The 16,239-nt window shown below is 36.9% G+C and overlaps 1 protein-coding gene across 1 annotated transcript in view; it reads left to right on the forward strand.

Moving 5' to 3' along the window:
* The window catches only part of LOC306852795 (protocadherin Fat 2-like), a 48,231-nt gene that overhangs the window by 20,058 nt on the left and 11,934 nt on the right, over positions 1-16,239 (forward strand). The window contains exons 11-20 of the mRNA XM_079389877.1: positions 87-283; positions 674-827; positions 1,403-1,636; positions 2,897-3,286; positions 9,070-9,281; positions 10,358-10,495; positions 10,696-10,839; positions 12,739-12,936; positions 13,981-14,782; positions 16,035-16,189. Coding sequence (XP_079246003.1) covers positions 87-283; positions 674-827; positions 1,403-1,636; positions 2,897-3,286; positions 9,070-9,281; positions 10,358-10,495; positions 10,696-10,839; positions 12,739-12,936; positions 13,981-14,782; positions 16,035-16,189 — 2,624 coding nt within the window. The remainder of the gene's footprint in view (positions 1-86; positions 284-673; positions 828-1,402; positions 1,637-2,896; positions 3,287-9,069; positions 9,282-10,357; positions 10,496-10,695; positions 10,840-12,738; positions 12,937-13,980; positions 14,783-16,034; positions 16,190-16,239) is intronic.

The raw sequence follows: 16,239 nt of genomic DNA on the forward strand, positions 1-16,239 counted from the left end.
TCTGACTGTTGTATAAACAGTTTTGCATGGGCGAAGTTATGTATTTTGGTTTTAAACAAATACTGTTGGTGTTTTCATCTCTGAAGATGGAGACCCATTGGGCCAGTTCTCAGTCACAGAAGCAGGGGAGGAGTGGACAGTGATTTCCAAAAGTCCGCTTGACAGAGAAGACAAAGACAGATATAACCTTAAGATAATTGCCACAGATGGAAGGTTTCAAACATCTGCTAATGTAGAGGTCCATGTTCTTGACCTCAATGACAACAGTCCTTTGTGTGAGCAAGTAAGTCAGATATTCTCCAGAAGATATATTTTTGTGTGCTTCTACAACTATGGGCACTTTGTCACTGTGGACATGTAGAAAATAAATGCAAAATAGTAATAAATAAATCTGGTGAAATGAATGCATTTTTTTAAATATAGAAAGAAATAAACAATGAATGCATGGGAAAAAGTTGGCAATATGTTATTAAGTAGATTGAAAACATTGAACATTGTTCAAGAAAAATCACCCTTAAAGTGCCTTTAGAAACATCCAAATACTAAAAGTACTTGGGTTATTGTTCACAAAACTTGATGAAATAAGATGTTAATGTTGAAATATGATGGCAATCAATTTTGTTTTTAAACTTCCCACTTGGAATATATTTAGTAACTATATCCCTTTTCCCAGTTACTTTATACTGAGGCTATCATGGAGAATTCCCCATCAGGCTTGTTCATCCTGAAGATCTCTGCTTCTGACCCCGACATTGGGACAAATGGCCAAGTGTCATTCACTCTTCATGGACCTAATGCAGACAAGTTTCATCTTGATTCCAGAACTGGTAATTTTGATCTCCAGATGTAGCTCCTCCTACATTTTCCTAGAAGAATTCACTGTTTAAAAGTAGTTAGAAACAGTTAGAGATTGCCTTTGCTTACTACTCTTTTGAGGAAATCAAATCAACAACAAAGATAAGAGGCAACTTCCCCAGGGCATTTGGAATTTCTGGAATTCCTTGTAAACAATGAGAGTATTTGATTTATGATAAGTTTATGTGACCTACCTTGTTCCAGAGTATCCTATCTAATTGTAACATCTTTTAAGACGGTTATATTGGGCTTCCAAGATACAAGATGCATGAAATGCTTTGGGCAAAGGTATAAACAAAGGACCGTATCCAGCTCTGTAGTGTTAAATTCCTGAAACAGCAACTTTCTTTGTTTTTTTTTTTGCCATATTAAAGAAAAGAAACCACTAACTCCAAGTAAATAATCTGTTGCACACCTTTATCAAATAAATAACTAGTCAAGGCTCGTCTTAGATACCATACATGTTACAACACCTTGTGTTTAACCCTCCCCTGTTATTGTCAGTAAAGCCCTGTTTTGAGCATATGCATGTTTTTTGTTTTTTTAGGAGAGCTGTACACCCTTGCTGTCTTGGACCGGGAGCGGGAAACAGAATATGATCTTGTTGTCAAAGCGACTGATGGCGGTGGCCGCTCTTGTCAGGCAGACATCACACTCATGGTGCAAGACATGAACGACAACCCGCCACAATTCTCCACAAGCCACTATGATATCACGGTGTTTGACAACACAACGATTAGGACGCCTATCGCCGTCATCTATGCCAAAGACCCAGACACAGGTATGGCACTGCTTCTCTTGTCACGAATGGCTGCTTTAAAGCAAAAAAAAAAAAAAAAAACAGACTATTTTCGGCTCAGAAAGCATTAAAAGCCCCCAGTTTTTTTCCTTGACCCATTGCATGCAGGTTGAAATCCTAAAGATATGCATCGTTTGATGAGGGATTGAAGGCTGTGACAGAGAAACATGGTTAGGGAGGGACAGACCACACCTGGAGATGTGTGTGAACATGAACACATACTGACTACTGTCACAGGGATTCATTTGAATTTGAACTACTTTGCCTTTATAGAATGTCTTCAGGCAAATTAATGACATTTTCCTCTCTAAGCACAAGTATTACGCAAATGTGCAAAGTCAAATACAGAATGTGTGTATCTTGTAATGTGAACATCTATCAGTGGTAACACTTTATTTTGATAGTCCACTTTGTTAACTATAAGCAATATGTCAACTAACAGTCATTAGAGTATTAGTAAACTGTACACACTTTATTATGACTATAAGTAACTTTGCAAGTACATGTCAACTTATTCTACCAACCCTAACCTAACAGTCTACTAATACTAAATGAGTGTTACACTGTAAAAAAAAAAGAAAAGAAAAGAACAAAACAACTTAAAGGTTTAAGACAACCAGCTTCAGCAGATTTTTGAGTTTTCTCAAATTATTTTTTAGGAAATTTCTCAACTTTTTGTTGTATAAACTTAAAACAAGAAGTTGAGAAAACTCAAAAATCTTCTGAAGCTGGTTGCCTTAAAAGTTTAAGTTTGCCCAACTTTTTTTTTTACAGTGTAGTTGACATGTAGTTGCAAATGAATGACAATGGCAAAGTTACTAAGAGATAGTAGCATGTCTAAAGTAGTCTAAAATGTATCTATTTTGTCCAAAGTCAAAATAAAGTGTAAATCAACAGTAACCAATTAAATAATTACGCTTTAACACTTTATATTAAGGACCAATTCTCACTATTAACAAGTATGCATATTACTAATATATTGGCTGTTTATTAGTAAATGTTGATGCATTATTCTGCATGACCATACTTTAGATCCCTTAATCCTAAACTTAACAACTACCTTACTAACTAATTAATAAGCAGCAAATTAAGAGTTTATTGAGGTAAAGTCGGAGTCAATAGTTAGTTAATAGTGAGAAATAAACATATTACTTTTAAGACCCCAAATCATTTTTAGGCATCTGTTGTTCTGCCATTCCTTCACTGAAATACTGAGAATGTTATGTTATATAACTCTTCCAGGTATAAACTCAGAGGTGAGATACTCTCTTCAAGGTGCCGACAGCGGCTTCTTCTCCCTAGATGAAATCTCAGGCATTCTGAGACTGGAGAGATCTCTAGGCGATGAGACCAAGTCCACTTATGAGATGAAAGTGAAAGCCACTGACCGAGGCCTCCCTCGCCACCTTTTCTCCTTCGCCACCATTACAGTACACGTGGTCATCCTGAGTGATTACCAGCCGTTGTTTCTTAGCTCGGAGTACTCTGTACAGATCCCAGAATCACTTCAGATTGGATCGGAGGTGATCAGCGTGTCCGCCCTCACCAAAGATAGCACTGAAAGTGAGCCTGTGCGATATACTATCATCTCTGGCAATGAAGACGGCCGATTCCAGATAAACCCCATGACAGGTACGTGCTTTTTAATTGAGGTTTCTTTTTTGATGCATGTAAAAGAAATCGGTTGATGAAATATACAGCATCAAACATGTCAACATTGTTACACTTTTGTATGAGTTTGAGAAACTATTATGATGAACTCAAAGTGCAACCAATAAGAAGATATGGTTAGTTTGCATGTCAACACCTGTATTTAATGCACTCGCACATACTCAAGGTGTCCGGAAAATAGGTTTTTACTTTTTACTTGATGGTTACATGGCATTTTTAAAGTCATTAAATTGAATCTTTTCTTGAAAATGGCATAACAGTTTTAATATCGTTTTCAAAAAAGTTTGGTCCAGCTCCAGTTTAACAATCAACTATGACTTTTGCATCAGTAAACTCCTACATTTTTAATAGTTAGTAAGGTAGTTTTTAAGTTTAGGATTAAGAGATCTAAATTATGGTCATGCAGAATAATGGATTAATATGTGCTTTATAAGTACTAAAGAACAGGCAAAATGCTAGTAATGCGCATACCAGTTAATAGTGAGAATGTTTCCTTAAAATAAAGTGTTACCGAAAGTTCCTATGTCTTTGACACCCTTATTTTTCAGTAACCTTTTTACTAAAAACTCTGATTTGAAAAGATTTGACTTCAGCCCAACTTGAGCTTGAAGTTAGTGTCACAAAACAATTACACTGATATTGAGGCTGAATATGTTTTTGATCTATGTACAGAACATTACTCATTACTTGCAGAAAGTAGACATGATTAGCATGCTACCATTGATCCTCTGTGGCTTATTCCTGTTGTGTGAATCTGGAATTTTCTTCAGCATGAGTAAATGTTGAAGAGAAGAACCTGTGCTGACATGTTTTGAATCCACACAGGCACTTGCCAGCTTGTTTATTCCCATCTGTTCATTACTCTTAGTCTCTTCTCTCTCTCTCTCTCTCTTGCTCGTCTCCTATCGCGAATCCTCAGAGCCTTTGCGCTGTTGGACTTTTGTGAGAAATTGAGCCAAACTCTTTATTAGCTGTCAAACAATACGCTACTCTGAGTTCTGCTAGCAGGATTTCTGCACAAATCAATTGGCTATTTAAAGAAAATTTCAATACAAAAGCTGTAAATCCACTGTGTAGTTGCTTATAGCCTCATAGCACATAACAGTCAAGCTCAGGTCTGCTGGGTATGCATTAGATTTTGCACTTTTTTTTTTTTGCCTATAGTGTAGTGATTCTTTTTAAAATGTGCTATCTAGATACACCTTAATATGGTAAGAAAGTAAAGAAAATAGATGATTTATTGTAGTTCAACAGCCGTTTTCTATGTCAGCAATATTTTCTTTCAGTGGATTCTTTTAGTGAAGTTTGCATGTATTTTTATACCACTGCACTTCAATAGAAATCTCCCTTTCTTTGAACAATGAATCTTTTCATCTTTGATTGTTCTCAGGTGTTCCCTTTTCCAAAAAGGGGCAGCTAATCACGTTTTAACTTTAATCAAAGAGTGTTTGTACATGAGAATATTTTTTGCATGTCATGACTAATTCAAGTTCATCAGTCATACATTAAACCACTTGCACTATATTATTTTGCCTTTTTCAGAATAATAGTAGAATTAAAAAATAAATGCATTTATTTTTCATCTCTTAAACCTGATTAAACGCAATAAGAACCAGTAACACTGATACATTTACATGATGAATTACAGAAATAAAAAATATGACCATATTAGACAATCACCTGACCTACTCTGGTGAAAAAGTTATCATAATTTGATTAACAACATAACACCGCTGACATTTCAAAAGAACTCTTAAATCAGGGGGGGCTTAATGAAATGTCACAGAAATACAGTTATCTAATAGATATATCACTGCAAATAGCCTCAGGAAAGACTTTAAAATATCAGTTTGCTACTGCACTTTCAAAATGACTCAGAAATAAAAAAGAAAAACTTTAAAAATGAGAATATCGCTGCTTACTTGAGCTAATTGTTGAACTGGCAAGTTTGCACTTGTTCGTTAAAACTGGACGATCCATAAGGATTAGTTTTTGTGCAAGTGAGTCATTTTGCAAGTTACTGTCGGCTAATTAACTAGGTTATTTTCCCCCACCCATACAGACCTTAGTTGAGGTAAATGGCGAATGATGATAAGGCAGTGAGGGATAGATGTACAGTCTGTTCAGCAGGTTGTACTTTTGCGATCTGGGTGTTGATCATCAGTCAAGTAAAGCTGTCCATTCTCACAATAATTGTGAAAACTACATTGCAAAGCTACTCAACACAGTATTTGTCATTGTGAGCTGAAGGGACATAATCCTTTATTGTCACACTGTATGTGTGACATCAACATTAGAGTATAATAGGAGCTATTATATGCTATAGATTCATAACTGTTTTACACATTCTGACATGATAAAGTACGCTACATCATTTTGTCATTACAGGAACTCATGAATGGGACTACTGACTACTTTAGACATTCTACTAAGTAACTTTGCAATCACATATCATCAACTAGCAGCAAATTATTCTACGAACCTTAACCTAACAGTCTGCTAACACTCTGAGAGTTAGTTGACATGCTTAGTTATTAGAATGACTAAATTGGATCATCAAAATAAATTGTAACCCATGATTCGTATAACCCCTCATAAAATAATGTAATGTTTCCAGTTTTTGCATCTTCCAGTAGATGTCACAGTTTTACATCTTATTACCCACGGTTCAGTGACACATTGCATCTCTCATGACAAGATGATCCCTGGGCTGTGGTCTCTGCTCTGACAAAATGCTCTAAAGTTATTTCTGTCATTCAAAGCAAATGAAAAATAAAAATAAGACCAGACATAAACTGATGTCTGACATTGATAGCTTTTGCAATCCACCTGGACTGTTATTTTTATGAATGCCAAGCTGCATCATTCTCCATCTTACAATTAATTGATCTACAAAAATACACATTTGGCAGAGAATCAGAGAACATACTGATGCATCTTCATCACACTTGACATTGACAAGTGCTCCTTTTGCTTAGACGAGGATTACTATTGCAACGTAATAAAAAAAAAAAAAAAATAATATTTAAAGCAAATAGTTTAATTTAGCTCAAAGGGAATCATTTATGATTTTATAAGGAATTTGAACAGACTCACTGTTTCACGGCTGATCACTGAGGCGGCAGCGATTCACTGACCAAGCCATATAATATCAACTCTACACTGGATATTAAAATCCAAAATATAGTTAAAACACTATTTAATAGCACAGTAACAAGATTGGCAGATTAAGACATTAATGTGTGAGCACAAAACACAAGATACTTCTCTTTTCAAAATAAATAAGACTTTATTCGATAAACCTAAGGCATAAACTAATCTAACACATGAACACAAGCATTCACACGTTGCAGAAAGAGAGAAAGTAAGGAAAGGATGAGTTTAAGAGAATGGAAATGTGAAATCCAGAGTTTACAGCAATATGTTCAATTGCATAGACCTTAACAACCATCAATCACTTATTTAACACTCGCTTTGAGTCTCTCAATGAGGCTAAAATTTATATTAAATACACCAATTTGATTAGAACCTGGAGGTGTTACTTGCTTGCTATGCCTGTGTTAAGGGGTTTCCTTTGTGTCGTCATCGTTGCAGAAAGGGGGTTCCCCCAAAGTGTCTGATTGGTTGAGAGTTCAGTAGTCATTGAAGTGACATCTTGGGAAGCCAATGGAGTTGTGGCTGCTAGAAATTTTGAGACGGTCACGGACTCCAGTTGAACTCGGAGACGAGGCGTGGCGGCAAAACTTAACCGAGTACACGATACTCACAACGGAAAAGAAAATAAAGTAAAAGAATAAAAGAATGTAAAGACTAGGTTGGTCTTCTTCTCATTATGGTAGCAGCTGGCACGTGGGCCAGAGCACGCTCAAAGAGCAGCTTTGACAAAAGAGAAGAAGAGGAGAAGGGAGAGGACCAAGAGAGCTAAGAGAGCATTTTTAAGAAGAAGAGAGCGTTTGATGATCTCCTGAGTTTTTAAACTCGGCTTTCAGACCGTTCCATCTGGACGTCTTGACCAATTAGTCACTGTCCTTGCTCGAGGTATTGCTTTGTTTCTCCACCCCATCAATAAATCAACATGTTATCTGTTCAGTCAGAGGTCCGAACTTTACAGGCCCTTGCAAAGTATACTTTTGAACATGGTTTCTATAACAAGACTATGATACATTTGACAAATAATTGATTGGAAGAAACATTTAAAGCATGATTTTTCAAACTCATACATACCAAACACGCATAATAATGATTAAAAAGGCATACATAATATTTGATTAAAACATGATAGTCTAATATGTGGGTTACAAACATAATATGGGGTTCTGCATAGAAATGTCCTTTTAGGATGATTTTCTGTGCATATGAAAAAGAAAGTCTTTGTATAGTTCAATGGAGAACGAAGGCATGTTCTTTAGACAAAGGAATTTTGGTTTGGTCTGTCTTCTATGTGGGGGAGAAGCCAGTCTAAGGAAGCTCGTGAATTCAATCGTGGTCTTGATTATTTGCCCAAAATTTGACGGTCTTCTTCCTTAATTCGAATTATCAATAAGTGTTCTTTTGTCTCAAGGTTGTAAGCTGTTCTGTGAAAAAGTTGGTTAGTTTGCTTGCTTCAGACTAGTGGTGCCAGAATCTAATTTATGACATTGTCCTGTTTCCTTGGGGCCTCTCTGAATTCCAGCTCCTCAGGTTTCAATGTTCTGATGCATCTTACATGTGTCTTATTCAGTCTCTGATATTCTACACTATTGTTGTCCACTCTTGCATTGAACACAAGCACAAACATGCCTATATTGACAGAACTTGTGCCAAGGACAATCAAAGCCCTGTTAATAATACGGTGGAGGATCTCTAAGAAAGCCATTAAGTGACACAACATAGCCCTTGATCTTTAAAATCAATAAAAAAGAAACATTACAGAAAGCAATTTTGTTGCACTTGTTGCAAACTGGATTCTTGAGCTAAGCAAAAATGCCAGTGCTTTTGTTGATCAGTGCCATCTCGTTTTACTCTAATAATGTGAGCAGACCGACCAGCAAAAGGTCCAGTAGTCAACTTTCTCTTCTGCTTGAGAATGAGATATAAAATAACAGTGACTACCCATAATGCACAGAGCAAATCCCACCGGCTTTTCAAATGCTTTAGATGAATCAGATTCTTGTGCTTTGCAAAAACAGAAAAGGCAACATTGCATAAAAGATATCATTCATTCAGTCCAAGTCCACTGGGAAGTACATGAGAGTTATTAGTCATGTTGGAATGTGAGTTTTCTATGTGGTCAGCGGATGCAGCAATAAAAGAAAATCAGCTGGTGTTATATTGAAATGCTTTCAAACCAAAATTTCTGTCAGCACTATGTACTGAGCATACAATATGTTAGGCACACAAAACAGCAGTTTAGTTTGGATAAATCTAAAGCAGACAAGCATAAACTTTGAACAATAAATCTTTCATTATCACACTTTGCATTGGAAACAGGTTTCTCTTCACCAAAACCCTCAGACCAGCTGGTAACGTGCTTCTGTCGCTGGGGAAATGCAAAATAAACTCATCCAACCCGAGGGATTTTGTATCCTGCTAGCACTGTATTTTTTATTTTAAGTCACTATTTAGTATTTTTTATCCAAACTTTTCCCTTTTTTTTCAGAACAAACTTTACTTTCTTTGTCATTTCTGCAATTGCTTTGAACCAGCTGGAAACTGCTAAAGAGATGGCCCAGGCCTGGATGTGATTTTGTTGTTTTGTGCCACAGGTTTGCTGTCGGTGAACTCTGTGCTGGATTTCGAGCTCTGCCACGAGTATTACCTGTCAGTGGAGGGAGCAAGGGGCAAACCGTCGCTCAGTGACATTGCCACGGTTATCATCAATATCACAGACGTCAATGACAACCCACCTGTCTTTAACCGCAGTAGCTACAGTGCTGTGATTGCAGAGGACATTTCACCTGGGGACATGGTTCTGCAGGTATCACGCTTTCCCTTACCTGTCACTCAACATCCAATGATAAAACTTTTCAGTCACACTTTACTCAATTTTCACTAAAACTAACTATTAACTATGACTTTTGCTTCAATTAATGGCTTAACAGTTAGTAAAATAGTTGATTTGTAAACAAATCAAAATTGTATATAAATATATGTAAATGCAATAATAATATACAGATATTAAGAGTTATATATTATGGGAATATTATTATGTTGAATTTAGTGCATTTTTCTTACCACATCGGAAGGTTAAATATTTTTTTATTTTTCAAAGCATAAACCCTATTAAAGAGAGAAATAAATTGTTATTTTAGTTATTTATTAGTATGTTTTCTTAGTTATTTTTATATTTTAGTTACAATTTAAATTAAAATTTTAATCATATTATTATGTGGTTTTGTCATTTTTATTTATTTTAGAATTTTTTAGTTAGCTTTAATTTATTTTTAGTAAATTTAGTACTTCAAATGATTTCAGTTCTGCTAGAGCAACATTTCTAATTTTCGTACATTTTTAAAAATTCATTTAATATAAATTATTTGATTTCCGCTTTATTTCAATTAACAGAAAGTATTTTAATAGTAGGCTATTATTTAGTTTAAGTAAATGTAGACTTTTAATTAAAAATAGACTTTTAATGGAAAACAACAAAAACTGATTATGAAAAATAATTTTTAGCGTGCTTTTTCTGGACTGTTATCATATTGCCTTTGACTTCGTATGTAAGAGGTCTCAGACTTTATATGAAGCAAAATAAAGGCAGCTGTTGTCAATCTGGTGACGGGATTGAGGCAAGCTATTGTGGCAGCTGTTGAGTGAATGATTTAATGCATCTGTCATTTAAGCAATCAGATAAACAGTTTGAATGGAGCAATCAGCTAATGATTGTATATGAGCACTCACAGTCTGCTCAGTGATTTGTTGTGACATTAGCCGTGTCTGATGCAGACCTCTAGATTAGACAAATCTGCCGTAATCAAGAGCTTTAAAGCTTTGTTTAATAGCACTCAGGTGTGCTCATCTTCCTTTCCTTTCCTAACTGTGCATCTGTCTCAGGTTAGAGCCGTCGACCTTGATGGGCCTCCAAATAACTTCATCATCTACTCTATTGTGAGCGGTGATCCAAAGCAGCAGTTCAGCATCGACCCTCGCACCGGCCATGTAACGGTGAGCTCCACGCTGGACAGGGAAGAGGTGGGTTTCACTTTCACTCCTGAATCGCTGCTCAGAGCACATACTCATTTGTTTTATCAGGGACTTAGTTGTATCTGAATCCTGTGATCACAGATGAACATTTTAATCACTACTGTGCGTATTTGACTTCTGTTATTCAACATCGGTGCCATGATGTTCATATCTTCATAATCCCACTGACACGGCCCCTCGCCTTTCAGATAACACACTACTCATTAACCGTGCAAGCTGCCGATGAAGGCGATCCTCCTTTATCCTCCGCCGCCCAGGTGACAGTGACCGTGTCTGACGTCAATGACAACCCACCAATGTTCTCGCAGATCAATCACAGCCTCGTTCTTCAGGTAAAAACACACGGCCAAAATCTACCTTTTTGCCTCCCTGCATGCCCAGTTAGTCAATGATTTCAGTTGAAATCTTTCTTCAGTCAGATTGCTTCAGACGGAGCTGCAATATCACGCCTAACGATCTAGAAGAAATAAAAATGAGCTCTACAGATAAGCAAGCAAACATTTGATGATTAAAATGGTTATTTCATGGTAGAAATGAAAGAATATGTTAAAAATGGATCTTTTGCTTCTTGCCTCTCCATCAGACACAAGCTTCAAATAACCAATTTTCACTCAGCTGCAAGTAAATTTCACAATTACTTACAAACAAAATGCTAGTAACATGTTGAATTAAATTGGACATTTTGAAGTAGAAAGAATGAAATGGTACTTTCTTGTAAAATGCAATCCAATAGTCTTAAAAAAAACTTTTAGTAACACTTCACTTAAAGCCTTTATATATATATATATATATGAATTCTAAAAGTAGTTTTAATGCATTATGTCTTGTAATTAGTGCTGTCAAACGATTAATCACGAGTTTTTGTTTACATAATATATTTGTGTGTACTGTGTATATTTATTATGTATATATAACACACATACAGAATATATTTTGAAATGTATTTACGAGCATATATTTATATGAATCTAAATTATATCATATATTAATGCATTTAATATATAAACGTAACATCTTTTTCTTAATACATAATAAATATACACAGTACACACACATATATTATGTAAACAAAAACTTATTTTGGATGCGATTAATCACGATTAATAGTTTGACAGCAGTACTTGTAATACATTGTATGATCTCATTATAATACATTATAATACCTTTCTATTCACTGTTACACCTTTAGTAAATGTAATGCATTAAAACAAATTTTGGTTACATTTATTTATGAATTACAGTGTACATTATATAATACTTGTATAATGCATTACACAAAGGCTTGAAGTAAGCATCACCCCTTTTTTTTATTAGTGTTGCCTTTTCTGAGTGTTTCTCTACCATTTCTTTTTCCTTCAATGCACTGAATCACAAGCATAGGATTGTGGGTCATCGAAGGTGCAAAAACGGGACACGGTTGTCATCACATTTGTGCTCAGATGCACAGGGGAAGTCAAGGGTTCAGGCTAAAGAGCCAATCAGCCATGTATAATATAGTCATTTTTTTCTGCAACAGTGTTCGGACTCTGTTTACCCTTTCGGAGTCAGCCGGATCCATTGCTTCTAATTATAGGTTCAACTCTGCTGACTTGGAAATATTTTTCACACCCCTTTTACCCCTACCCAAGGTGTCTGTGTCTTCAGAGTGCAGTGGCTATTTGCCACCACGTAGGTGGTCAGTAACAATTAGGCTCATCTCTGCCAGCCGAGCACTCCGTTTCAATTACCTGTTCCAGTTGTGCCAGCTTGAAGGAAGACCGGGAGCACATGTCGGTCCAATCGGTAGCACTTTGTTGACAAATGCAGACAGAGTGATAAAAATCACCAGCTGTTCTTGCCGTGTTTTCATTTAGACAGAATTGGGCTGTTTCTTCAAGCTTAGAATTGCTTGCACAGAAGAATCTGGCATTGAAAACGAGTCCCGTGACAGAAATACGCGTACGATTTGAAAAACAGCAAGAAACCTACAAACATCAGATTATTTTATACAAACATCATTTATTATTTTTATACTTTTCCAGCAATTTCTCTCTGTTCGCCATGATACATTCTGTTGCCAGAGCAATAGAATACAATAAAACTCCATAATCACCTGCGTCCCGATCGAAATAAAGAACACATTTGTTAATTGTTCATCTACTTTCGAGAAAGGACAGCTACAAGTTTCCTAAAAGTCTGATGGCATTTTCCAAGCATGTGCAGCTTGATTAATGGTGTTTTTCTGGACACAGGAAGGGGAGGCTGTGGGCGGTGGAATTCTGCAGCTGCTGGTAACAGACAGAGATACGCCTCAGAACGGCCCTCCCTTCTCCTTCTATATTGTCTCGGGAAATGAGGACAGGAGCTTTCACATTGACCAAGGAGGACTGCTGTCCGTATCCTCCCCGCTGAGGAGGAGAGACAAGCCTCAGCATCTGCTAAAAATCCAGGTGAAAGATTTCATTCATTAATTTCAGTTATGAGTACAGCGCATATTTACAACACATGCTTGTTTTAAGATTGAAGTGATGGTTCACCCAAAAATGAAAGACTGACATCATTTACTCATCCTCATGTTGCATAGGAAATCATAGAAAGATGAAAGATTTTTTTTTAATGCTGCTTTCTCCTATAATGAAAGTAATTGGTGCTGTCAAAGTGTTCAAAGACACTGAAACTACCATAAAATACTAATTTTATGCTATAGGACTATTCCACGCCTTTAGAAGCAATTGGGTTTTTTTTGGTCGTCACTTTTAAAGCTCAGCAACCTTAGTCCTCATTGTGGGGCAAAATTCCCCTTCCTATATTATATTGCATTATATTATATTGTAAATACACATTTCAATAGGTTGCAAAATTATAGTTTCAGATTTATTTATCTGTCTCTGTGTAACCTACATGACCTTCAAGATTTTCAGGGAAGGTGTTGTTAACCCAACCTTTGAAATTTGTCTTGACAAATTTTCCTTTGGTAGTTAAAAATGATACTTACTGCAGTTTCCTTCAATTTAAATGTAGCAGTTTAATAATTTTTTTTAAATTAAACATTTTCTGGTTATGCTTCCTTTAACTCAAATCTGAATTGAAATTCCGAATCCTGCTACCTCAGTTCAAGTTTAGAACTTGCATCGGAAGTTGAAATGTATTCTCAATTAAATTATAAAAGAGCACACAACCCGGGTCACCATTCACTGAGATTGTATAGAAAAGAGCATCACAAACCTTTCCACAGAAGAAAAAAAAAAGTCATACAGGTTTGGAACAACAATAGAGTAAATAAATGTTGACAGAAACTTTCATTTTTATGTGAACTTTCAAGTGGAAAATGGCATGTATGGGAGAGTACAACCTGACCTATACTTGATTGTTATCTGTGGACCAGTGATTCTACCACACCGTCTTAAATTATTTAAAGCACTCTTCAAAGGTCAGTGTATTGTTCGCACGTCGCAATGTTTTTTTCACACATCACATAAATATCATCTCCACAGGTCACTGACAGCGGCCACCCTCCACTGTCCTCAATATGCGTGGTGAAAATCAACATCACAGAGCAGAGCCGATATCCACCCACTGTGACTCCGCTAGAGGTTTTCATCACCACCGCCGGCGGGACGTTCTCGAAGCGTGTCATCGGCAAGCTGCACGCCACAGACCAAGATCCCCAAGACATCCTGTCTTACAAACTGGTTTCTGATGGCCTGGACCAGGGCCTGTTCTCTGTGGACGTAGTGGATGGGAAGATCGTGGTGGAGAAGAACCTGGATCCAGGCTGGTACCACTTGAACGTGAGCGTGTCCGATGGGAAATTTAGCATCTGGGCTGGAGTGAAGGTCCATGTTTGGGCTGCCGCTCAACACGATCTGGATCAGGGCTTCACGTTGCAGTTGGCAGGACTTTCGGCAGAAGAGTTCGTGTCCGATCACTGGCGAGGCCTCCAGCGCAGCCTGGGCTTGGAGCTGAACATCCCCAGACAAGAATTGCACATCGCCAGCTTGCAACAGCAGCCAAACTCCGTCAACATGGAGGTCCTTCTGGTCCGGAGAGCTCAGGACGGCTCCGTCCAGCCCGTGTCTACTCAGCGCCTCACCGGAGTCCTTTCCACCATAGAAGATACGCTGGGTTTGAACGTCTTGAGACTGAAGCATGATGGTTGTGTGGGCACTAGTTGCCCACCTCGGGATTGCAGGAACGCTGTGGTGATGAGGCAGGGGAGAATGAGTAACTACGCCACAGCACGGGCGAACTTCATCACCCCGCAGCACAGCTGGGAGAGCGTGTGCTCTTGCAACGGTAGGTGGCGAGACCACCAGCGTCTTATTTTGCATTCCACTGAGGATTTAGACAAACCTGGAGGCCTTGAATATTATCTCACTTAACTTCTCACTTAGTTGCACCTTTCTGGGTCTGCCTTAAAGGGACAGTTCACCCTAAATGAAGTGCACCCTCATATCGTTCCAAAATCATATGACTTTCATTGTCCAGAAAATACAAAAGGAGATGTTTAGTGGAAATTTCAAGCAGCACAAGTGACCACGGGCTTAATCTATATCGGTGGTTCTCAACCAGGTGGCTAGGGCCCTCAAGATGATGTAAAATGACACAAAATAAGACTAAATGAGCTCTAAAATAAGCTATTAAATCAAGATATTTGCCTTGAAGACCACTAAAACTTTATTATCATTATACTCCAAGGTGTCCAAAGTTATATGGTCGAAAAAATTTTGATATTCACAAAACAGTCTCATTTGTCTTTAACGCTTTTTTAATACTTGAGACATGCAAGAACTAAAGCCATTTGGCATCATTGACATCAAATCTAGTGTGATGTGTGGCACATTATATTTAAATGAATGTGAACGTGAATAAGATTTGAAAGCTATGCCAGAGGGAAAGATACTTAATGAATAATGACTTTAATTTCCGTCTGTAGCTTACATATACACCAGGAGCATTTAGTATAGTATGATACTTTAATTCTATTTATTATTGAACTATTGTTCAAAACTTAGTTTTTTAATGCTTTTGAAAGAAGTCTTCTCTCACCAAGGCTGCATTTATTTGATCAAAAATACAGTAAAAATAGAAATTTAAAATGACTTTTTTATATTATAATATATTTTACTGTAATTTATTCCTGTGATGACAAAAATGAATCATTACTTCAGTCTTCAGTGTCACGTGATCCTTCAGAATTAATTATAATATGCAGATTTGTTTCTTATCATTATCAATGTTAAAACTGTATTTTTATTTTTATTCAGGATTGTTGAATAGAAAGAACAACATTTATTTAAAAATCTTCTGTGACTTTGTATGCATGTTTATTGTAATTCTTGATCAGGTTAATGAATCCTTGCTGAATAAAAGTATTTATTTATTTTTAAATCTTACTGATCCCAAACCTTTGAATAATAGTAGCCTATATGTAAATGTCCGTTAATAGGCCTGTTTGACTTGATTCCAGTTATTAGTTTCAAGAAGAAGCAGACAACTGCTGCACATTTTGCCAAGTGTTTTACTATTTATGCTTCCTGCGTTTCAGAGTCTGCTGTGAGATTTGACGGCAAGGGTTATCTGAAATACCTCTATCAAATGGAAGAGGGCAAAGAAAACTTCCATCTGTCTCTTCGACTCAAGACGTCTGCCGCACAGGGCACAGTGATGTCCACCAATGCCTCTGACTGGGGGAAATTAGAGGTATGACATTTTTCAAACACACTTGAGTCTTTAACAACTTTTGTCTTCAA

Source organism: Barbus barbus, assembly GCF_936440315.1.
Source record: "Barbus barbus genome assembly, chromosome: 33".
In the NCBI taxonomy this organism is placed as follows: domain Eukaryota; kingdom Metazoa; phylum Chordata; class Actinopteri; order Cypriniformes; family Cyprinidae; genus Barbus; species Barbus barbus.